Source organism: Plecotus auritus (assembly GCF_963455305.1).
Source record: "Plecotus auritus genome assembly, chromosome: 7".
Taxonomy (NCBI): Eukaryota; Metazoa; Chordata; class Mammalia; order Chiroptera; family Vespertilionidae; genus Plecotus; species Plecotus auritus.
In genome coordinates this window covers 40,765,873-40,789,541 of record NC_137774.1, presented here as the reverse complement: position 1 = coordinate 40,789,541, position 23,669 = coordinate 40,765,873, and the positions used below count along the sequence as shown (strand labels likewise).

The 23,669-nt window shown below is 46.9% G+C and overlaps 1 protein-coding gene across 3 annotated transcripts in view; it reads left to right on the top strand.

Annotated features, from left to right (window-relative positions):
- The window catches only part of ZZEF1 (zinc finger ZZ-type and EF-hand domain containing 1), a 121,581-nt gene extending 105,546 nt beyond the window's left edge, over positions 1 to 16,035 (top strand). For all 3 annotated transcript variants that reach the window (XM_080681360.1, XM_080681359.1, XM_080681358.1), the window contains exons 47-55: positions 865 to 1,000; positions 1,102 to 1,461; positions 3,675 to 3,818; positions 5,307 to 5,475; positions 5,652 to 5,750; positions 6,129 to 6,294; positions 10,834 to 10,987; positions 11,600 to 11,671; positions 13,515 to 16,035. In XM_080681360.1, coding sequence (XP_080537486.1) covers positions 865 to 1,000; positions 1,102 to 1,461; positions 3,675 to 3,818; positions 5,307 to 5,475; positions 5,652 to 5,750; positions 6,129 to 6,294; positions 10,834 to 10,987; positions 11,600 to 11,671; positions 13,515 to 13,595 — 1,381 coding nt within the window. In that variant the 3' untranslated portion in view covers positions 13,596 to 16,035. The remainder of the gene's footprint in view (positions 1 to 864; positions 1,001 to 1,101; positions 1,462 to 3,674; positions 3,819 to 5,306; positions 5,476 to 5,651; positions 5,751 to 6,128; positions 6,295 to 10,833; positions 10,988 to 11,599; positions 11,672 to 13,514) is intronic.
- The last annotated feature ends 7,634 nt before the right edge of the window (positions 16,036 to 23,669 follow it).

Here is a 23,669-nt window from a genome sequence, read left to right as displayed (position 1 = left end):
TAGGAAGTTCAGAGCTAGTTCTTGGGCCCAGCTCTTAAATTTGTGTAGAACTTTGGCTATCTGCAACTAACCCCCTCCTCCGTCCCCATGTTCTAGTTTTGACGTCCTATTCTAATTTATATCCAATTCCAGTTTAATACTTCTTTTAATTTTTATTTCATATTTCTATTTTCTATATGTATTTCTTCCAAATGGCCTCAAATCTTTTGTGAGATGCAGCAGGGTTGCATCATGTAGGGCATAGCCTAAGCTGTTGTAACTGAGACACCCAGAAATACATAGGTCCAGAAAGATAGGATTTGTTTTTGCTGTCATGGAACAGTCCAGAGGTGGGCAGCAGTCTGGGATGAGTGGGCAGCGCTGCTCCACAAATGACCATCCTTTGTTCTAATCCGTGTAGACCAAGCTGGCTCACCCACACCACCTCTCTGTTCCAGCCCAGAGGGAAGGGGGAAGGCAGGGAAAGGAGCACATTCTTAGTGCTGTTTCTGAGGGTGGGCTTCAGAAGTGGCACACATCACCTCACTGCCCTCCTGTTGGTAAGAACCTAGTTGCATCACCCCATCTGACTGCAAGGGGTTCTGGGAACCATGTCTCCAGCTAGATGATTCTGTATCTTGCTAAAACTCCCGGGAACTTTGTTCTAAAAGAACGGAAAGATGGATCCTGAGGGACAATTTGGATTCTTTGCCACAAGGAATACAGGCACATCTGCGTGCATGAATAAAAGAACACTGTGAATCTAGTTTGCAAAATATGGAAAATCATGTAATTGTGAAGTAACATTTCTGACAAGTTTCACTGCAAGGTAAAATCTTGCCTTGCTATAACTTATGTACCCAACTTTGTACTCCTTCTCTTCAGGTTTGATGGCGATGAGCTCACCACAGATGAAAGGATACGGGCCCTGGCGCAGAAGTGGCAGCCCAGTAGGAGCCTGAGACTGGAGGAGCAGAGTGCCAAAGCTGTGGATACAGACATGATTATCTTACCGTGCTTGGTATGTTGCCTCCACTTGTAAAAAATTGTCTCTCCCTGACTCCCACCCCACCCCTACTTGTAAAAAGGCAGGCCTCAGTAACGTGGTCTTTGGGTTTGCAGTCCCGGCCCACTCGCTGTGACAAGGCCACTGCTGAATCAAACCCCGTGACCCAGAAGCTGATCTCCAGCACGGAGAGTGAACTGCAGCAGAGCTATGCCAAGCAGCGGCGTACTAAGAGCGCCGCCCTTCTGCACAAGGAACTGAACTGCAAGAGCAAGAGGGCAGTCCGGGACTACCTTTTCCGGGTGAATGAGGCCACAGCAATCCTGTATGCCCGCCATGTGCTTGCATCCTTGCTTGCTGAGTGGCCTGGGCATGTGCCAGTGAGCGAGGACATCCTGGAGCTAAGTGGTCCTGCCCATATGACCTACATTTTTGACATGTTCATGCAGCTGGAAGAAAAGCACCGGTGGGAGAAGGTAATTAAGCAGGCCAAGCTGGGCACTCACCCCTCTCACTCCTCCTCTGTCCTCTCCCCACCCCAGACCCCAAGTGTTTGAACAGCCTTCCTCCAGCAAGTGCTTTCCTGGAGTGAGCTCACATGTGTGGCTGTAGGACTCCCCAGCAGGTGTGAATGCAACACAGCAGGGTAGGGTCACTGTTGAACTCTCCCAATTACTGGCCTAGAGCTGAGCTCATAGCCTAGGACAGACTTGGTGCTCAGAGTGTTTGGAGAAATGATCCCATAAAACTTGTCTTTGCAGTTTTCCCTTTTTGTTCTCACACTTTCAAGTCTAACTGTCTTTGCTAGCCTGTCTCTTCTCATGTTCCTAGCATCATCTCACTTAGTGAGCCCAGGGCACAAGGTTAATTACAAGTGTGGTAGCTTGTTCCCATCATACAGGAAGCCTCCCAGGGCAGTTTGTGTCTTGTCTTTTCAACCATTGCTTCTAGAATGTCTACCCCAGGTCAGACCCTCTGCCAGCATTTATACCTGTATTACATTGTGACCCAGAGATGAGGAAATCAAGCTGGGAGGCTTCTCCAACGCTTCCAGCTTCTGGGTGGCAGACAAGGGGCTCACCAGGGCCTGTCTGTGCATCCTCTTAAGTCCAGTGCTCTAATTTAAAGTTCACTTGTGACAGGTGGAGGCCATTTTTTATTTTCTTTTTAAATCAAATCTTCAACTTGGTCATTATTTTTTTATTTTAGAGAGAGGGAAAGGGAGGGAGAGAGAAAACATCAATGAGAGAAAGAAACATCGATTGGCTGCCTCCTGCACACACCTCAACCAGGGATTGAACCCGCAACCTGGGTATGTGCCCTGACTGGGAATTGAGCCCACCACCTTTTGGTGTACGGGACAATGCTCCAGCCAACTGAGCCACACCGGCTGGGCTCAACTTGGTTTTTTAAAGGAGTGCTGGGTTAGCAATCCTTCACAGGTCTAAAAGCATTTCTTCCGCCTCCTGTTGGGTAGAAATGAAGAGTTCACATAGCAGAAAATGGTCTATAACTCAGGAGGCCCAGGTACTGTCTGCCACTGAACTAGAAAGTTTTATCACCACCTTCCCAGTTCCCAAGTGCAAAAATTTTTTTAAAAATATATTTTATTGATTTTTTACAGAGAGGAAGGGAGAGGGATAGAGAGTTAGAAACATCGATGAGAGAGAAACATCGATCAGCTGCCTCTTGCACACCCCCTACTGGGGATGTGCCTGCAACCAAGGTACATGCCCTTGACTGGAATCGAACCTGGGACCCTTCATTCCGCAGGCCGACGCTCTATCCACTGAGCCAAACCGGTTAGGGCCAAGTGCAAAAATTTTTAATCACACTTGCTGTCGTCTTCTTCCGCCCTATCCTATCCTCTTGCCATCCTCACCCCCTCATACACACACATACACTGTATGTGAAGATTCCTTAGGACGTACATTTATCCTTTAATCCAGGGGTGGGCAAACTTTTTGACTCGAGGGCCACAATGGGTTCTTAAACTGGACCGGAGGGCCGGAACAAAAGCATGGATGGAGTGTTTGTGTGAACTAATATAAATTCAAAGTAAAGGAGCGGAGGGGAGAGCAAGAGAACCGGATAGAACAGCCGGATCCGGCCCGCAGGCCGTAGTTTGCCCACGGCTGCTCTAATCCCTAATTTGCCACCCATTGCTAAGTCCTCTAGATCCTTTCCCAACCTCAGAGTCTTGGAGTTACTGGCATGTTTGCTGTAGCCACATTTCTCATTTGGAAGTGATAAAAGGGGGCGTTTTGCTTCTGATAGTCCCTGTCTTGAACATGCCCTTCCCCCATTCCTACCCCACGGAGCTGCTAATTTTGTACCTCACTCTGGTCATTGATCCCGTTGTGCTGTAATTGTTTGCATGTCCACCCCCCTCCTGGGCTTGGGACTCTTCAGGGGCCAGGGCCATCTCTGATGGATTCTGTTGGTTCTTTCAGACTCCCTTCAAGTAGTATTGCTCTGAAGGCACTGCAGTGTCCTGATTTTCAGCAAGAGCTCCTTCAGGGAGAGGGGGCCGCTGGGGTGGCTTGACGGGCTGGGGCCGGGGGCCGGATGATGCCAGCCCCTTCGGATGGGCGTTGGGTTGACATAGACCCTCCCTTCTTCCTGATGGAGCAGCTCCATGGCCCTGCCACTGGTAGGCCTTGACGTTCCCTGCCTTGTGTCCTGCCAGATCCTGCAGAAGGTGCTCCAAGGCTGCCGAGAGAACATGCTGGGGACCATGGCCCTGGCTGCCTGCCAGTTCATGGAGGAGCCAGGAATGGAAGTGCAAGTGAGAGAGTCGAAACACCCATATAACAACAACACCAACTTTGAGGTATGATCCAGGGTTGGCCAGGCTCGGCCAGCCCCAGGGCATGCAGCTGGCAGGACCCAAGGGTTGCTGAGTAGCAAGAATCTCATCAACTCCCACAGCAGCTCTTTCCTCTCCCGACAGCCCCGGCCAAGAAAGTGCTTCCTTAGTCTCAGCTGCAGTCAGAGATTCTGCACAACCAAGTCTTCCCTTCTCCTGACCTTGTTTTTATAGAAAACGATGGGCCATCTGGCCCTGGGGGAGAGTTTATTTTCCCTGCAGCAAGATCCTTGGAGTGAATTCTTGGTGTCTTCCAGCAGTAAATCTGAGTTCAACCCTCACTCTACCTGTCTCCTGATGACGTGGCCTTGGAGACTCCCACCCCTTTGTGTAATGACACAGAACTGAAAAGCCTCATTGGTTCCACTCTTAACTTCGTACCTAAGCAGGGGGAGGTAGGAGTTTGAATGAGGCAGATGTGGGAAGTCCTGTTAGTCTCACTGACTTAAAAATGTCCCTATATTGCTTTAGCCCTTTTCAAAACGTTGGAGCTGCAAGACATAAGCTTCTGAGGGGCCAGCACACTATAGCACCAGTGGTGGATGACAGAGAAACTCATGCAGAACTTGGGTATTGCTCAGCTGAGATTTCATTTTGCAGAGTGTAAACCTCCTCTCTTCCTTCTAAGCCTCTTCTCTTCCTATGTTCTTGGGTCCAGCCCCACTCCCCCAGCTCTGTGTAGGCACATCTGGTGAGCTACAAGTCCTACCTCAAAGGGGATTGCCTATCTTCATCACCCCAACTCTCCCCTTCTCTGGCTTCCTTACTTCTCACTGCTGGCCTTGCCTCAGCCTGGCCTTGGTCACACCAGCTCTCAGAGTGATCCTTGCACAACACAAACCTAAGGCTTTCTCCTGCTTACAACCTTTCCAGGGCTCCCCCTGCCATCCAAAGCCTAAACACCTTATTTTAGCACACCAGGCTTTCACTTCTGTTCCTGCCAGCCTCTCCAGGCTCACATGTCACCCCGTCCTCCGTCCTTACCTCCCAAGCAGATGTCCTCGCAAAGTTCACCCTTTACCCGAGACACTGCAAGCTCCTTGCTGTTCCCTGAACATGCCAGACTTTCCAGAGCTACTAGTATTTGCCTGAAATGTACCCCCCAAAAGGTCACATCCCCCTCTCACCTTGTCTCCTGCCATTCGTTCCTTCCTGGCAGGCCCCTCCTCTCCTCTTCATTCTTGGCAACAACCCGAACATCCCTTCACTGGCACTCTTTTCTGCCCTCCCCGCCTTATCCAGGTGAAGGCTGCCTGCCGTGCCCAGTCTACACAGGTGTCGTGCCTGCTGTGCTTGCAGCCTTGTGGCTGCTTCCGTCCCAGCTAGACTGGGGACTCTTAGAAGCAGGGCTCTGACTTACTCATCCCTACATTCCCAGTTTCAGGACTTGGCATAAGGTAAGCCCTCAGTAATTGACCAGTAACGACAAGTGTTCTCATTTCCCCTCCTTAGGATAAAGTTCACATTCCTGGTGCAATCTACCTCTCAATCAAATTTGATTCTCAGTGCAATACAGAGGAAGGCTGTGACGAATTAGCCATGTCCAGCAGCAGTGACTTTCAGCAGGATCGACATAATTTCAGTGGGTCTCAACAGAAATGGAAAGATTTTGAGCTTCCAGGTATATAAATACTTGGTTTTATCAACTCTTAACATTAATTCTTTAAACTTAATACTAAGAAGGGAAATTATTGGAGGATTTAAAATGGGGTTTATTATATTTCATCAGAAACCCCTCACTTGCCATTCCCTCTTACTGCAGTGTTCTGACCTATCTCTGGTTCTTGTCTGACACAGGAGATACTCTGTATTACCGCTTCACCTCTGACATGAGCAACACTGAGTGGGGCTACAAGTTCACTGTGACGGCTGGACACCTGGGGCGATTCCAGACAGGTGTGTGCTCTTCTCTTTCCCTGACCATCCCTTGCCAGGGACACTCTGTGGGTGTAAGTGCCATTATATCATTGATCTTTATTAAAATCAAAGCAGGTACTTTTCTCTAAGACTTCCACACATTTGTCTCACAAACCCTACATGTCACTCTTGAATATGCTATATAGTTAGTTCGTTGTAAACCTGAATGGCCTGAGAGAAGAGCCACCTAAAAAAGATGTTTGTTCTCTTAGAATTTCCAGGGCATTTTTGCAAAAAAGGGGAAATGAAAATGTCCCTATGTTGCTTTTACAAAAGGCATAATTTCAGGGAAAATTTAAATGATCAATTGTTTCATCATATTTATTAAACTATCTGTGTTTTGGTGGGGGTGCCCAGGATTTGAGATTTTGAAGCAAATGTTGTCAGAAGAAAGAGTTGTGCCGCACCTCCCCTTGGCCAAAATTTGGGAATGGCTGGTAGGCGTGGCCTGTCGCCAGACTGGTCATCAGCGACTAAAAGCCATTCACCTACTTCTGAGGATTGTGCTGTGCTGCAACCACAGGTAAGCTGCCTTCTGGAGATGAGTCTCTTGCTGGGTGTTTGTATTGCGAATATCTTCTTCCACTCTGTGGCTTGCCTTTTCACTCATTTAGTGGTGTCTTTGGTGAAAAGAAGTTTCTAATTTTATTTTTAATGTATTTTTATTGATTTCAGAGAGGAAGGGAGAGGGAGAGAGAGAGAGAAACATCAATGATGAGAGAGGATCATTGCCTCCTGCACACCCCCTACTGGGATTGAGCCCACAACCTAGGCATGTGCCGAACCATGACCTCCTGGTTCATAGGTTGATGCTCAACCACTGAGCCACGCCGGGTGGGCAGAAGTTTCTAATTTTAATGTCTTCCACTTTATTGATCATTTCCATAATGATAGTGCTTTTGTTGTGCTGTTTAGGACATTTTTGCCTTATTTGGCAATGGGGTCATGAAGGTTATCTTCTTGAAGCTTAATTGTTTTTTCTTTCACATTTAGATCTACAATCAACATGGAATGAATTTAGAGAGTGATATGAAGTGTAGGAGCAGATTAGTTTTTTCTCACATGGATCTTTTTTTTTTCTTCCCCCTTTTTATTTATTTATTTATTTATTTATTTATTTATTTAAATTTTTTTTATTAAGGTATTATATGTGTACATATCTTACCATTGCCCCCCCCACACCCCACTCCCATACATTCCCTCACCCCCCAATGTTTTGCATCCGTTGGTTACTCTTATATGCATGCATATAAGTCCTTCAGTTGATCTCTTATTTCCCCCACCTCTCCCTAACCTTCCCGCTGTAATTTGACAGTCTGTTTGATGCTTTACTGCCTCTGTAATCTATCTTTTTGTTCATCAGTTTATACTGTTTTTCATTATCCCCAAATGAGTGAGATCATGTGGTATTTTTCTTTCATTGACTGGCTTATTTCACTTAGCATAATGTTCTCTAATTCCATCCAGGTGCCTACAAATGCTAATAATTCTTTCTTTTTTATGGCAGCATAGTATTCCATTGTGTAGATGTACCATAGTTTTCTGATCCAGTCATCTGCTGACGGGCACCTAGGCTGTTTCCAAATCTTAGCTATTGCAAATTGTGCTGCTATGAACATAGGTCTAACATGGATCTTTACTTGACTATAAGGACCACCTTTTTCCTCATCACACTCCAGGGCCATCTTTGTCACAGAGTAGGCATCCATATGTGCTTGGGCCTGTGTCTGGTTTCTTTCGTTCCATTGGTCTTTTTTATTATACCAGCACCACACTATCTTAAATCTGTAGCTTTATAACAGACTTACATATCTAGTAGTATACATCCTTCATCTTTAAAATTGTCTTGGCTATTTTTAATCCTGCACGTCCATATAAGTTTTAGAATTAGTTAATTTTTTCCAGATTTATTGAGGCAAAACTGAAAAATAAGATTGTAATATGTTTAAAGTATAGAACAGGATGATTTGATATATACATATATTGTGAAAGGATTCAGACCATCAAGTTAGGACCTCTCACTTCACAGTGTACAGGCTTCACTCTTCTCCACATCCTTGCCAGCATTTGTTATCTCTTGTTCTTTTTTATAATAGCCACTAGAGGCCCGGTGCCCGAATTTGTGCACTGGTGGGGTCCCTCGGCCTGGCCTGTGGGCCCCGGGCCAAAACCTGTTGGACACTGAGCATAATTAGCCTTTTATATATATAGATGAGGTGATATCTTATTGTGGTTTGATTTGCATTTCCCTTATGATTAGTGATGTTGAGCACCTTTTCATGTACCTGTTCGCCATTTGTGTTTCAAAAGAGGACATTCTGGCAACAAAGAACTGCTGCCACCAGGATACTTTGCCCATTTTTAAATTGGGTTATTTGGTTTTTTGTTATTGAGGTGTATGAGTTCGCTTTATATTTTTAATATTAACCTCTTATCAGATACATGGTTTGTAGATATTTTCTCCCTTTTACGAGGTTGCCTTTTCAGTTTGTTGATTATTTCTTTTGCTATGCATAAGCTTTTTTTTTAAAGATTTTTTTTTTTAAGTTTTAACTTGATTTTAGGGAGAGAGCGCAATACATCAGTGTGTGAGAGAGAGATCATTCAGTTGCACCCCGACCGGGATTGAACCCACAACCTAGATATGTGCCCTGACCAGGAATCGAACCCTCTGGTGCACAGGATGATGCTCCAACCAACTGAGCCACACAGGCAAGGGCTGTGCATAAGCTTTTTAATTTGATGTAGTCTCATTTATTTTTGCTTTTGGTGTCAAATTCACAAATTATTGACAAGATCAGTGTCAAGGAACCTAGCCCTATGCTTTCTTCCAGGAGTTTTACAGTTTCAGGTCTTACAGTCAAGCCTTCAATCCATTTTGAGTTGATTTCAAAATATGGTGTGTGATAGGGATCCAGCTTCATTCTTTTGTATGTGGATGTCTAGTTTTCCCCAAACCATTTATTTAAGAGACTATCCTTTTCTCATTGCATATTCTTGACACCTTTGTCGAAAATTAATTGACCAATATGCATGGGTTTATTTCTGGGCTCTCTTTTCCATTCCATTTATCTATATGTCTATTTTTATGCTAATACCATTCTGTTTTAATTACTATAGCATTGTAATATAGTTTAAAATCAGGAAGTATTATACTTCTAGCTTTGTTCTTCTTTCTTAAGATTGCTGTGGTTATTCAGGGTCTTTTGTAGTTCCACTGAATTTTAGACTTATTTTTTCTATTTCTGTGAAAAATTCCATTAAATTTTGATACGGGTTGCATTGAATTTTTAAATTCTTTGAATAGTATGAACAGTTAAACAATATTAATTCTTTTAATTCATGAACACATTATCTTTCCATTGCTTTGTTTCTGCATTTTCTTTTGCCAGTGTTTTATAGTTTTCAGTGTACAGATCTTTCACCTCCTTTCTTAAATTTATTCCTAAGTATTTTATTCTTTTTTTATCCTATTGTAAATGGAATTGTTTTATTAATTTCTCTTTCTGATAGTTCATTGTTAGTGTATAGAAACACAACTGATTTTTCTCTATTGATTTTGTATCCTGTAACTGTACTGAATATATTAGTTCTAACAGTTTTTTTGGCAGAGTCTTTAGGGTTTTCTATATATCATATCATGTTATCTGCAAATAGAGACAGTTTTACTTTTTCCTTTCTAATTCTGATACCTTTATATCTTTTTCTTACCTAATTGCTTTGGCTTTTTCTTGCCTAATTGCTTAGGCTATGACTTCCAGTATTGTGTTGAATAGAACTGGTGAGAGTGGGCATCCTTGTCTTGATCCTGATTGTTTTATTTATTTATTTTTTAATATATTTTTATTGATTTCAGAGAGGAAGGGAGAGGGAGAAATAGAAACATCACTGATGAGAGAGAATCATTGATTGGCTGCCTCCGACACACTCCCTACTGGGGATCAAGCCCGCAACCTGGGCATGTACCCTTGACCAGAATCGAACCGGGACCCTTCAGTCCACAGGCCGATGCTCTTACCCACTGGGCCAAACCAACCAGGTCCTGATTATTTTATTTTTATAGACAACACACATGCATGCACATATACCCTTCTTATCTGATGGAATTTTGATTGATAATCTAGATCAGTTTGAGAGAATTAAGATTTTCATACCATTGAATTCTCTAATCCTCTATTATTTAGATCTTAGTAATGTTTTATAGTTTCCTATGTAGAGGACTTGTACAACATTTTATTAGATTTATTCCTAGGTACTTAATGTTTTTGATGGTATTGTAATTGTTATTTTAAATTTTTTATTTTTAATTGTTTTTGCTGCTATATAATTAATTTTCATGTATTGCCTTTGTGTAGTGACCTTGTTCTATTTGTTAATTCTATGAGTCTATAGATAGGTTATTCAGCACACAGCCTTGTTATTTATAAATAATGAGTTTTGTTTCTTCCTCTCAATCTGTAGAAACTCTTTGCCTTTTTGCACTAGCCAGGACTTTCACTAGAATGTTGAATAGAAGTGGGGATTGAAGATATAATTGTCTTATTCCTCATCTCATAGGGAAGGTTTTATTTATTTTTGTTTTTATTTTAGAGAGAAAGAGAGGGACAGAAACATCAATTTATTGTTCCACTAATTGATGCATTTATTGATTGGTTCTTGTATGTGCCCTGACCAGAAATTGAACCCACAACTTTGGTGTATTGGGATGACACTCTAACCCAGAGCCACACCGACCAGGGGCTCCACCTAACATTTCACTTGAGATTTTTTTTAGTCATTGGAAGTTCTCTGTAACAGCCATTTTTAAAGGTGTGCAGTTGCTTTACATGAATGTGCTTCAGGATTTCCTGTTTCCGTGGTGTCTTGTTTTGAAGTTTAGGTTCTGCCCCTTTCCTTATTTGCTGGTGAATATTTTTGGCTCTTTTTTAGGGGGAGGGGGAGGGGGACTCTCCTGTAATGATTTTACTAGATGTGGGGAAAGTGAGAGTCAGAGTTGCGGTTCCTGTCACCTACCATCTGTCTGACGTGGTGCTCAGTAAACCTACCCTACCTCCTCCCACAGCGACCTCTGTGACCTTTCGCTGTTAAAGCCCCTGTGGCAGCTCTTCACCCACATGGAGTACAGCCTGTTTGAGGACGTGACACAGCCGGGCATCCTCCTCCCCCTGCACCGCGCCCTCACTGAGCTCTTCTTCATCACCGAGAACCGTGCCCAGGTGAGGGCCCTGCCCTGCCTCTTCCCCTGGCACAGAGCTGCCAGGTGCTTTTTCTCCCTCTGCTGCCCAGGGCAGGAGGGTAGGACTCAGATCACAGCCCCATCCCAAGCCCTGGTCTCAGCTAACCTGCACAGGGAGGTGGAAGTGGCCTAAGTCTGAGGCCCTCACCACCTCAGTCCAGGCAGCACTGAGATTGCTTATTTTATTAGGCCTAAGGCCAAGGGAAACTGGCTTGGATCAGCCCTTGACAACATTGAGTTTTGGAAAATAAAACGGATGGGTTCTTTCTTCTTCCTCCTTTTCCCCCTCTACTCAGCACAATAGACTTATTAATGTGAGAGATGAAAGGGCCTTTCAAAGTTCTTGAGCTTATCCCCCCTCATTTTATACATGAGGAAACTGACTTGAGGAGGGAGGTCCTTGCCCCATCCATCACCCTGGGCAGAGCCCCCTGGAACTAGGCACCTGGCTTCTCCTGGTCCAGCTCCTTCCATGGCTCTTGGGTGAGGTGCCAGCAGCGTGAGCACTGATTACTCACTCGAGGCTTCTGTGGTTAGGGTGGGTGTCTCCTACGTGGTAGTCTGTTAACGCTGCACCATGCTCTCCCCACAGGAGCTCGGCTTGCTGCAGGATTACCTGCTGGCCTTAACCACCGACGACCACCTTCTCCGCTGTGCAGCACAGGTACTCTCCCACCTTGCACTGGCCCTCATGCTGCCTGCTTGTGGGGGCTGTCCCCATCACTGTGGCCAGACAGAGAGCCTGTGCTTGTGGCATGAGTACAGAATCCACCCAGGATTTACTCGGAGCTCTGTTCCCATTCACTCACTTCCTTCAGTGTCTGAGAGAGCAGTCCAGCCCCATTTATCAGTGTCATCCATATTAAACTGTGGGGTCAGAAGACACTAGCAAGAATTTGTGTCTTTTAAACCAAAACAACCAATGCCTTAAATTTACAGTTTGGCCGGTCCCTGAAGTTTCCATAGAGCTAGATTGCAGATATTTTGGGATGTAACTTTCTCCCCTAGTAGAACTCTCTTCTGACAGCTGTTTGGTCTCAGGACCCCTTTTCACTTTTAAATTATGGAGGATCTGAAACAGCTTTTGTTTATGTGCATTATATATATTGAAATATACCATTGGAAATTAAATTAGATTTGAAATTTAGAAATTAAGACAAAAATGTTAAACATTTATTATCAATTCATTTAAAAAATAATAAACCCTTTCCATGTTCACATGAGTAGCATGTTTGGTGAAAATCAGAGGGGTGGCATTGTGTTCCATGTCTGAAAATCTCTTTAACGTCTGCCTTAATAGAAGACAGCTGGAGTCCCATGTCTGCTTCTGTGTCCACCTGTTATATTACCACACATTAGCCTCTGGAAAACTCCACAGTGTACTTATGAGAGTAGGAAAGTGAAAAAGGCAAAACAATGCCTTAGTATCACTGTGGAAATAGTTTTTACTATGCGGAGCCCCGGAAAGGGTCTCAGGAACCCGCAGGCCCCACATCCCATTCTGAGAACCTCAGGCTCAGACTCCTTGAACCTCGTAGAGCATGTGGCCCAACCCCTGCAGTGGAAAGATGGGGCACTGAAGCTCAGAGGAAGGGGAGATGCCCAGGCTCACACTTGAGTGGGCTGTAGCTGGGACTCCCAGCCAGAGCTTCCCACTGCCCTGCCAATGTTTTTCAGCGCACCCTTCCTCCTGCAAGAAGGGTCAGATGCCTGCTTAGAATCAGGGGTCCCCCGTCAACTGTGGAAGAGTTTGTGTGAATTCTCCTGAGACCTATAGGCAGAGTGAAACCTCCTAACAGACGCCCACTGCACTGCCACCACCACCTCTGGTTGCATGACACAAAATGAAATTTTGACGTATGACCGTTTTGGCACTGAAAGCTGAACGTTGCATATCTCTGTGGGCTCCTCCCTCTTGCCTGTGCCCATGTCCCATCTCCTCACCCTATTTCTGACCTTCCCATAGCCCATCCATTTAGTTGGACCAATGCTGCCTCCTCCCCCTGCCTGCCGCCTCTTCCTCTCCTGGCCAGTCCTCCACTCCTGCTCCCTGAGCTTGAAGACCAGCCTTGACCTGGCTCTACAGCATCCACCTTCCAGCCCCTCCCCCAGCCCCTTCCCAGCACTGCTTCCTGGGTCCCCAGCACTGGCTGCTGTTTCTTCCCTTTTGCACCTTTGTGCTGTTCCCTTCCCTAAAGAACTTTTCCAGGGCCCTGCAGACAGTGTCCTCTGTGTCCCCTGAGCCCCCGCCCCCCCACCGCGTTCCCCCTGCCCCTCAGGACAGTGATGATTTCTACCTTATGTTTGGAGTTCTCATGTAGTCTCAATAGCTTTTGTCTCTTGCTCTGGAGTCTAGACTATGGTCCTTCAGCTGAGGGGAACCATATCTGGCTCATGTCTTCCTCACCCCCGCCCCCCTCAAAAGCTCAGCTGAGGGTCTTGTTCAGCCAGCACTTAGTGAACCGAGCAGGGATGGTTCTTGACACTGGCACTGACTCTCTCCACAGGCTCTGCAGAACATCGCTGCTATCAGCCTTGCCATCAACTACCCAAACAAGGCAACCTGCCTCTGGAATGCCGACTGCTAGCTCCTGGGAGGCCTGCTTGGAACCAGCGAATCTGACCCAGGGGTTTTAGAGCAGAAATCTAAACTCATTCAGGAACATCCCTGCGGCGCCAGCACGTGGCTTTCCTTGAGCTCCCACTTCCACTCTGATCAGAATGCTCAGCAGGCTGGACACCGGCACGTCCCGTAGCATGTGAGGATAAGCAAAGCAATGCAGCATTATCCAGAGAGGGTATTAAGAGACGCTTTCTCCAGCGTCTGTCTCGGCTGAGCTGGAGCTGCCTGCACATGCCCTCCGGGTGAAGACCAGTCTGCAGAGCCGCCTTTCTCGGCAGGGCCCGCAGCGGCCGGCCTAGGAGCGCCTCTCTTGCTTTAGCTTTCTGAGACTGGGCAATCCCACCTGAAATCAGTGAGAGCCCGCCTGCCACCACCTGGTTCCCAGCATTTAGTACGGGGCCAGGTGCCGTGCCAGCTCCCTAGCCACAGCCATCCCAGAGAAATCCTCGGTGGGAACGCATGAGAACACGTGCCCTGGGAACAGCAGGCCGCCTGAGGGTGTCTGCTCATGCTCCCAGCACATCCAGGTTTTTTCAGTTGTTGTTTTAACATATTTGAGTTTTTAGAACAGAACTGCACTGCCTCCCTGAGAGGGCACCAGGAGAATGGCCAGTGGCCCAGTCACTCAGGCAAACTGGTTTGTGTGAAAGCAGCAGAACTAAGGAATCTCTTTAGTTTCTGTGCCTGAAAAGACCTGAAATGTCATCAGAGGATATCTTATTTTGGAAGTCACACAAACAAGCAGACCCAATGATTTCTTTCTGCTCCATGGTCACAGTAACTCCTCACGCCCCCTCGGAGCTCTATGCAGTCACTTGGCTGTCACCTGTCCAGCAATAACTACATTCGTTCCAACGACTGCTTTTCCATTTTTCTTCTTAAGGCTGTAGTCTTGCCCTGAAGTGCTGATTATTACTCTTTCCAAAGCCACGTTCTGGAGTGTGAAGCCGGATTGGCATGTGGAACGTATGTAAGCCTCAGTGGGACTTGTGGGCATAAGGAATGCCTGAGGCTGCTGCCATTTAAGGGCTGGTGTCTGGGCCTGAGCACGTCCCACATGTGGAACCAAACCCCAGGCAGGCTGGTCGTAGCCAGGGCCAAGGTGAGCAGGTCAGCACGGCCGTGGCCTCTGAAGCCCCTCTGCAGGCTCCACAGGTGTCCGGATAGGAGAGGCCAAGGCTGCGGGTCCCGGGAGGGCCTTCCCGCAAGGGCACTGCTGCCTTCTGGCTCTGGAGGCCCAGGCGTAGCGACCTTGTGCAGCCCAGCTCTCGATCCTCAGCCAGGCCCAGCTGCGTGTGGAGCCGTGTGGAAGGGAGAATTCAAAGGAGACACAAACAAATGGGGCAGGTCCCGAACTTGGTGACCTGAGGCTCATCACCCTGACCTGGTCTCCCATGGTGTTGGGACGTGGTGAGACCGGCGCTGCCAGCTTGGTAGAAACCCCTTTCTCCTCTTTTGCTCTGCCTGCATTCCCAGAGGAGGCCCCACGCTCCGTACACCCAGACCCAAGTAGGAGTCACAGTGAGGAGGGAAGTCACAGGGATAAAGAGGTCCCCACCGTGGGCTCAGACTCACTGACGGACTGCCTGCCTGGAAGACAGACAAGCAGATGGTGCAACTCACTGCTTAACCTCGCTACGCCACCCACTCCCCTCCACACCTCGGACTGACTCGTGGTGAAGTGGGGACAGACGGGCAGGTGTCACACCCTCATGGCAGTTGCCACCAGCTTTACCCCCTTGCTCCCGTCAGGAAGATAAATTGTAAATAAACACTGGACTCCTCATAGCTTCTCTCTATACACCACCCTTGCTATTCTGGTCTCTCTCTAATTTGCATAGAACAAGCCTAAGTTTTCCCTTCAGACACAACTGCTGCTCTTTCCTGGCAGGGCCTGCCTGGCTCAGCATCCCTGCATCCCACCCTGCCTCTGCTTCCAGCCAATGGGTGGCGCTGCCGAGCCAGGCCCTGCTCTCCTGGCCCTCAAGAGACTGGTGACTCCCTCAGCTCCTGGTCCCCAGTCGGTGCCAGCAGTATCTGAGAGAACAGATTTCCATGAAGACCAACACCCCTTTGACTGCCTGGAATGAGATAACACTGGCAGGAATAAAGGGGTTGTGGAAACATGTGCCTAATCTATAAGAAAATTTCTGCTCCAAATCATGTATAATGAACAAACAGACACTGTTCCTAATGAGGAGTGACTTATTTTCATCATCGTTTTTAATTTGTTTTCTTACGGGTTTACGATTTTGAATTTTTCCTATTTGGTTGAAAGAAAGAATTTTGATTATATCAGCTGAGTTCAGCCTGTAAAAAGGATGTTAAGTTGTGGGTAAAATATGCAAATGAAGAGAAATATATTGTACAAATTCTATATAAAAAAGTAAAATTGTGTGTGGACCTTTTTTCTCCTTCCCCTCCTTCTGCCCCTCTTGTGAACATTATCCATAGTTTCTGCCAAGCCCCAACTGATGGAATTTCTGGAATCTCAAGGCCTGGGGTTGAAAGGAATCAGAAAGTTCTAGGCTCTGGGCTGCACCTCCCACCACACCTCACTAAGCCTTGTCTGCAGCTCTGCAGGAGGCACCCCACTTCCTGGATGGTCCTTTCTGCACTGCTACTCAGAGGTTCACGCACTTACGCCCCCCCACCCCCCACCCCCTGAGGCGGCTCTCCCCAGCCAATCCCCACCACCCCACCTGCCCCTCCTTCACCTCTTGGAGCACATAGGACACAGCCTGTAGCTGTGGAGGAAGGCTGAGGAGGAAGATGGGGCCAGCCCCTGGGCCTGCTGCTCCTCCAAGGACGGGCTCGCCTGCCTCTGACCTTGCTTCTCACTAACCACAGGGCTGGCATCTGCCTCCCCTTGAGCCTCGCACTTATTCCTCGTTCACATCTTTGGTTGGTCACTTACCGCTCTGCTCCCTTCTCAGCCATGTTCCTGATGCTGAGGGCCATCTCTTGGAAATTAGAGAAGATAGACTTTGTAGTGGGGGCTGGACTTAACCTCATGGCCTGGCATCATCTGCCTGCCAGGTCCTCCTAAAGCTCCCAAACTGCCTTCTGAGGAATCCTGGGCAGGGGCCGGGACCCAGGTTCAACCCTCTCCACCCCCAAGGCCAGAGAGAAAGCTGGTTGAGCGTTGAGACTCAGCAGAACCGGGTGCTCCCAATGTTGCCTGTGGAATGAGACCCTCTCACAGAGTCACAAGGAAAGCATTCCAGGGACCCACGTGGGGATGGGTAGGGTTTGATGGTTAGGTTTATGGTAGAAGCAAGATTGAAGGACGGTCCTGGGCTCAGCTTTGTCCCGCTGTGAGAGAAGTCCAGTCTTGTTCTCACCAGGCCCAGAAACAGCCAGCTTCCAGAAATTCTGTGCCATTGCTTCAGGCCAGTCAGTCCCTATCCCCATTCTGTTGCTGAGTCTGTGTTCCCAGCTGCACCTCAGCGGGCGCTCTGGGCCCGCACTTGTCTGTGTGGCTGCCGGCCCGGTGGCTGCTAGGACCCCATGGCTGCTATGGAGAGAGAACATGTGAATGAACCGGGTGTGAATGTTACTGAGGGAGAAAAAGGGGCCCTTCCCGTTGTTAGGCTGATTTTACTATCTCCAGCTTGGGAAGAACTAGGCACTTTTTCAAACTAACCAATCAACTTCCCAATCTCTCCCAGACTCTTGTTGGGTCCTTCCCCTAACCCAGTGGTCGGCAAACTCATTAGTCAACAGCGGCAAACCGCGGCGCGGCTCGCGAGCCGCAGTTTGCCGACCACGGCCCTAACCAATCCATTTTCTAGGTCTTCCGGGGTTCTGTGTCCCTTACCCGACCCAACCCTTTTCCCAGGCTAGACTGACAGGCCTTTATCCTTTCACCATCTTTTCTCCGACTGCTCTGTGCCTCAAAATGGAGGGACCTCCCCCTGTGCCATCTTGGCTTCTACTGGGCATGAGCTCAACAGAGGAATTTCTCCTGCTGTTTTATCTTTCCCTCCGTAAAGACCCTTCGTGATCCTTCCTGGCCAATTGGAGGACGAGGGCCTGATGCAGTGGTCCCCTGAGGACCTGTGAAGGCTGCAATTTCCTAGTGAAGCAGGCTCGGTATCTGATTCAGGTCCTCAGTTGATGATGTTTAATAATGTTGATTTCCTTTACTCCCTTTATGAATATCTAGCTACACCAAGGCCTGTGCAACCCCCAAGTCTCCCTCTAGGACAGGAGTGAGGAACCTATTTTCTGTCAAGGGCTATTTGAATATTTATAACATCATTCGTGGGCCATACAAGATTATCAACTTACAAATTAGCCTGCATTTTTGGACATTTAATTAACTCACTCCTGATGTCTTGGCAGAGCCTGACCAAATGATTTTGTGTGCGTTACACAGGCCCTCGGGCCTGGTGTCCCCCACTCCTGCTGTGGGACTTAGTGGTAACATTTTCACCCTCCTCTGCCGCACCATGGGCCTGAGAACACTGGGCCTTGCGTCTGAAAAGTTGGTCTGGAGAAGCAGGCTGTTTGCTTCGTCTGAGCCCTGTGCTTCTGGCATGACTGGCTCTCTGCTTGGCTAGAAAGCAGGACCAGAGCTGCCGAAGGTTACCTGCCGAGACTGACCCACAAACAGACAATAGAAGGGTGCAGAGGTCCAAGGCAATTTGAACTCGAGCAACGAGCAACGGAAGGGAAACCGTTCAACCAGCCAAGCTTCCTCACTTGAGAGGTAGTAGCTGTGAGAGGTCAGCTTGGAAAATGCACAAGAAGTGGTGGCAGAGCCAGACCAGCTCAGGTCTCCTGAGGCCCAACCACAAGGCTATCACCCCTGCGTGCACGTGCCCATTCACTCAACAGATCAGCAGTGTGCGAGGTGTTGGGGCTTCCTGGAAACCACCTGGTCAAACACCCCGGCTCTCAGAGTGAGGGTGGAGCCTCACAAATCTAAACATGGCCCAGGGTGCCAGTGGTGGACCCTGTCTCACCTACCTGCCCTTTCCCGCCCACACCCCTTCTTCCCTGCAACAGATCCAGAGTTTTGCAGGTGGTCACTGGAGGTACTTTAATCCCAGGAAAGGCAGGACCTACTAGCTCATGAGGAAAGTCATGATTGCTTTAAGTACCCCTCGGTAATGCTTTATACTTGCTGGAAGCTCACTTTCCCCACCCCGCCTGCCATCAGCATGCCTCTGGGGCCCAGTTCTGGAAAGAGAGTTAAGCTGAGGCTCCAGTGAGTGGAGGCTTTGGGGAAGGGGTTTTGCCCTGCCCCGACTGCTCCCTTTGACTGCTGTGAGAGAGCGGGATGCTTGGCACTTCCACTGCAATCTTGCCACCATCACGGGAAACTATGAGGATGTGGGAGCAGGAGGAAGAGAGTCTGACTCCTTAATTATGACATTTGAGCATGGATGATTGTAGAGGGCTGCCTGGGAAGGCACATGGGCATTTCTTTAAATTGTTGTCAGTTGAGCCCGAGGTGACTGGCAGAGCCGCGTCTCCGTTACGCCCTCCCCAAGAAGGTGGGGGGCGTTATCAGTACTGACTTTTTACCTTTGTCCAGGTGCCTGGAGCGGGCTTTGATATGTAAATCTAGGCAAGCACCAGGAATACTAGGGCCTACTCAAGAATGCAAATAAGCTCCTTTGATCCTAAGTTTTGGTGATACTTCCTGGTATTTGGGGGTATAAAATAAATGTGCTGCGTGGGCTCCGGGGTCCCTGCCTCTCCATCAGAGAGGATGGCATCCCACATGGCTCCCAGCTTTGTTTCTATCTTTCTATCTGGTCTCTTTCTTTCTTTCTTTCTTTCTTTCTTTTTTTTTTTTTTTAAATATATTTTATTGATATTTCACAGAGAGGAAGGGAGAGGGATAGAGAGTTAGAAACATCGATGAGAGAGAAACATCGATCAGCTGCCTCCTGCACACCTCCCACTGGGGATGTGCCCGCAACCAAGGTACATGCCCTTGACCGGAATCGAACCCGGGACCCTTCAGTCCGCAGGCCGACGCTCTATCCACTGAGCCAAACCGGTTTCGGCTGGTCTCTTTCTTTCTTTTATTTCTTAATCCCCAGCTCCTCCACTCAGGAACCGGACCTGTTCCTTTTCCGTGCTGGACGCAGAAAAGAGAGAACACCTCTACAGATGATCCCTAGAACTGTCCACCTCCAGGTGTAGTGGTGTGTGTGTGTGTGAGAGAGAGAGAGAGAGAGTCTATGTTGTTGGGTGATTTCTTATAAAGTATTTCTAACCCAAATTTATGCAACAATTTGGCTCTAAAAGGCTGAAAAAATGTCCTTGTTCCCTGTCTCATCACATCACTATGAACAGTATATGGGAAAGCTAATATGTAAAAATTCCTGAAGTGAATAAAAAGGCCTCTTAAGCAGTCAAGCCACTGATGGCATTAAGCTGCAGGCATTACCAAGTTGTTCTTTTTTTAAACCAATTTATAGTAACTTATGGATACGAGTTCAGAGTCCCTATAGCAGCTTAACTTCACAAAAGGGCCACATGTGATGTTTTGTTGTAATGTCTTTCTTGTCTGACTGTATGCTTTCAGGAGACTGGCGTTTCCTCATTGCTTTATTCTTCTCCTTCCCAGGGGTTCTTGCACATGCAGCTCTGCTCACGGTCCGTGAGCTCTGCCCTCATTCGGAGGCAGTGCCCTGATTCCCTGGGTCTTCTTCAGGTGCAAGTGACACCCACTCCAAACTAACTTAATTTGAAAAGAGAATCCGTTGACTTCCAAAGCTGAAAATCCCAAGAGCTGTGTCTGGTTCCAGATCCGGGGGCTCGTGATGCCAGGTTGGTCTGTCTCTTCCTCCCCATCTCTCTCTTCACCCCACTTCTCCCCTCACCCCACCCCCTCGGCTCTGCTTCCCTGTTGGGCTTTCACGAAGGTGAAGGTGAAAAGGCAGGTGACAGGCCTCTTCTCCCTTTCCGCCTGACTGCTGAGCCCACAGTCCCCCGTGAGGCTTCGCTAAGGTGGTAACTGATGTTTCCTAGCTATGATTGAACTTAATGTTTTAAAAACGACTTGGGAGACCCATGAATTTTCAGCTTGTCATCCCAAAACTGCTGAGCAACACCACATCCATGACAACGGGGCAGAAGATGTGCCTGGGAGATCCCCACACACCCCTGTGAGTCACAGCACCATCTGCTCAACCACTCAACTACCCTGCTGGGCAAGATGCCCCCGAATGTGGGGGCAGCTCACCCATGCGTGAGTGTAGAGATTTACTCCACAGAAGTGGAGTGAAACATCCCCAAACGACCAATTCAAAACCAAAAGGGTTACACGGAAAAGAGTGCGCCCAAGTGTATGGAGCAGATGCAAACAGACAAGCAGGGCCATTAGTGTTAGGCAAGGCAATTCAAGAGCAAAAAGTTAAACTAGACCAAAAGTCATTTTCTGTATCAATATTTTCTATAAAGAGTATACTTTGCAATTAAAAAACACTTTCTGGCCCTGACCGGTTTGGCTCAGTGGATAGAGCGTCAGCCTGTGGACCCAAGGGTCCCAGGTTCGATTCCGGTCAAGGGCATTTACCTTGGTTGCGGGCACATCCCCAGTAAGAGGAGGCAGCTGATCGATGTTTCTCTCTCATCAATGTTTCTAACTCTATCCCTCTCCCTTCCTCTCTGTAAAAAATCAATAAAATATATTTTAAAAAAACAAACAACACTTTCCACCCTGGCCAGTGATCACAGTAGTTAGAATGCTGGCCTGCACACCAGAGGGTTGCAGGTTTGATTCCCAATCAAGGGCATGCACCTGGGTTGCAGGTTCAATCCCGGTCCAGGTCGGGGCACATCCAGGTGGCAACCAATTGCCATGTCTCTCTCAGATAGATGTTTCTCTCTCAGTCTCCCTCTCCCCTCCTTCACTCCTACTCTCTCTAAAAATCAATGGACAAAATAACCTCAAGTGAGAATTGAAAAATAAACAAACAAAATTTTTTGCCCCAAATCCCACAAGAAGTTACATAAAGCAAAAATGGCTAGAAGTGTGTGGAGAATTGGGCAAACTCAATAGCAATGGGAAGTAGCATCTTTCTCAATTGCTAGCAGGTTATTTGAAAGAATGAACAGCAGAGTTGTAAGGAAGCCTTTATGACAAAGCTCCCCTTCTCCCCAGGTGGAGGGGTGAGCAAGTAACCATCCCTTATGGCCACACAGATGATTGGCCCAGGCATGAACACCTGACCCAAGTTAGGGCAATCAGGTCCTTTTGGAGATTTGGGTTTTAGGAGCCCAAGGCTGTGGTGTGCCCTGGGTCTAAGGAATTATGGAAAGTTGGGGCTGGTGGTCAAGCTGAGCCATTCTTGAGCAAAGGGACCTCAGCTCGGGGCGGATATTGGAGATGAGGAGAGAAGTACAATAAACCTCCCAGCACAGAGGAGCTTCCTGTAACTTTCTTCTTCCTTCCAAAACCAGCTACGGTTCCTGCACGTCATTTCTGTGAGAGCCCCCCTGTTTACTTGTCGATGTGAGTGGGCTTTCAATAAATATTTTTAAAGCAGAAATTTGATCATGAAAGCATTCTGAAATAGATAGTGGGGATGGAGGAACAGCATGGTGAATATACTAAAAATTACTGAATTGTGTTTCCTTTTATTTAAAATGGTAAATTTTATGTTATGTGAATTATATCTCAATAACAAACTTAAAGCAGAAATTACATGCCATATGTTTATTAATGGATGTTATTAACATATGTTATTAAAAAAAAGGTTTAGAAATCCAACCACCAGAAAAAGGGAAGTCTAGGTCTTTCTTTGGTGACAAAAGAAAGCCCAAACTACAATTATACACTATTTTGAAGTTAATGACAGTTAGAAGACATAAAAATTGTGTGTGTGTGTGTGTGTGTGTGTGTGTGTGCGTGTGTGTGTGTGCATGTGTGTAGTGGGGGTGGGCAGAGTTTTATTCAAGGAAATCATAACTATAACTGCATTTTTTTAACATAAAGAAAGCAAAATTAAAAGGACTAACATTTTATGTCAAGAAGTTAGAAACAACAAAAAAAAAAAACCCCACAAAATTAATGTAGCCAAGATAACAAACAAACAAACAAAAAAAGAAAGAATATTAAAAAAATAAAATAATGAATTAGAAAAAATAAAAAGCAAAGTGGATGAATGTGGGCCCTAGACATTCACAAAGCGAACAGGTCCACCATCATTCCCATCAAAGCCAGCTCATTCCTGTCCTCGGAGGCCGCGGGCCTGCACTGCTCCTGGAACAAGGAGAGCCTCTGATAAAAACTTGAGTGGAGCCCTGATCAAGGGAGGCCCGTGGGTAGCGAGGCATAAAGACCTCTGTCCAGCAGGGACCATGGCAGTTAGCATGATAGCAAAGATGGAAGCTGTAAGAGAAATGGACACCTTTGACTACAAAAGTTAGAACTGTTGAGAAGGGGAGGAAAGCTTGTTGGACTGTATTAGAGAAACAAAATAAAGTTTAGTTCCTACCTCACATTTTACATCAATATAAATCCCACAGGAAAAAATACAACTGGCTAATGAACACATGAAAAGATGTGCAATCTCACTTGCAATGGAAATGGAAATCAAAGCAATTGCTTTATCCATGAGATTGGCAAAAACTAGAAAATTCTACCCTGAGCAGATCTCTCGCACATTGTTGTGGGTGTGCCAACCGGTCCAGCCTTTCTGGAGGACAATTTGGCAGGATCTATCCAAATGCGGAACGCATCCACCCTTAACCCAGCAATTTCACACCTAGGAACGGATCCTGCAGAAACTTTAGGACATGTGCACAAATGTGTATCACAACACTGACTGCAGCTTGTGTGTAAGAGCAAAAAACAAAAAGACCACAAGATCCACGAATAGAGGGTCCAATAAATAAGCTATGGGAATTCTCCTAGCAGGACAACGGGAAGAGCTCCACAGACCACTCCCCAGTGAAACTGGTACAACTATGTTTAATAAACCCAACCATTTTAGACTCTCCGGACGTAGTCTTAAGAATGTGCAGCAATTGATGAAACATTTACTTGAGAAACTCTTGAAATTTGGTAAGA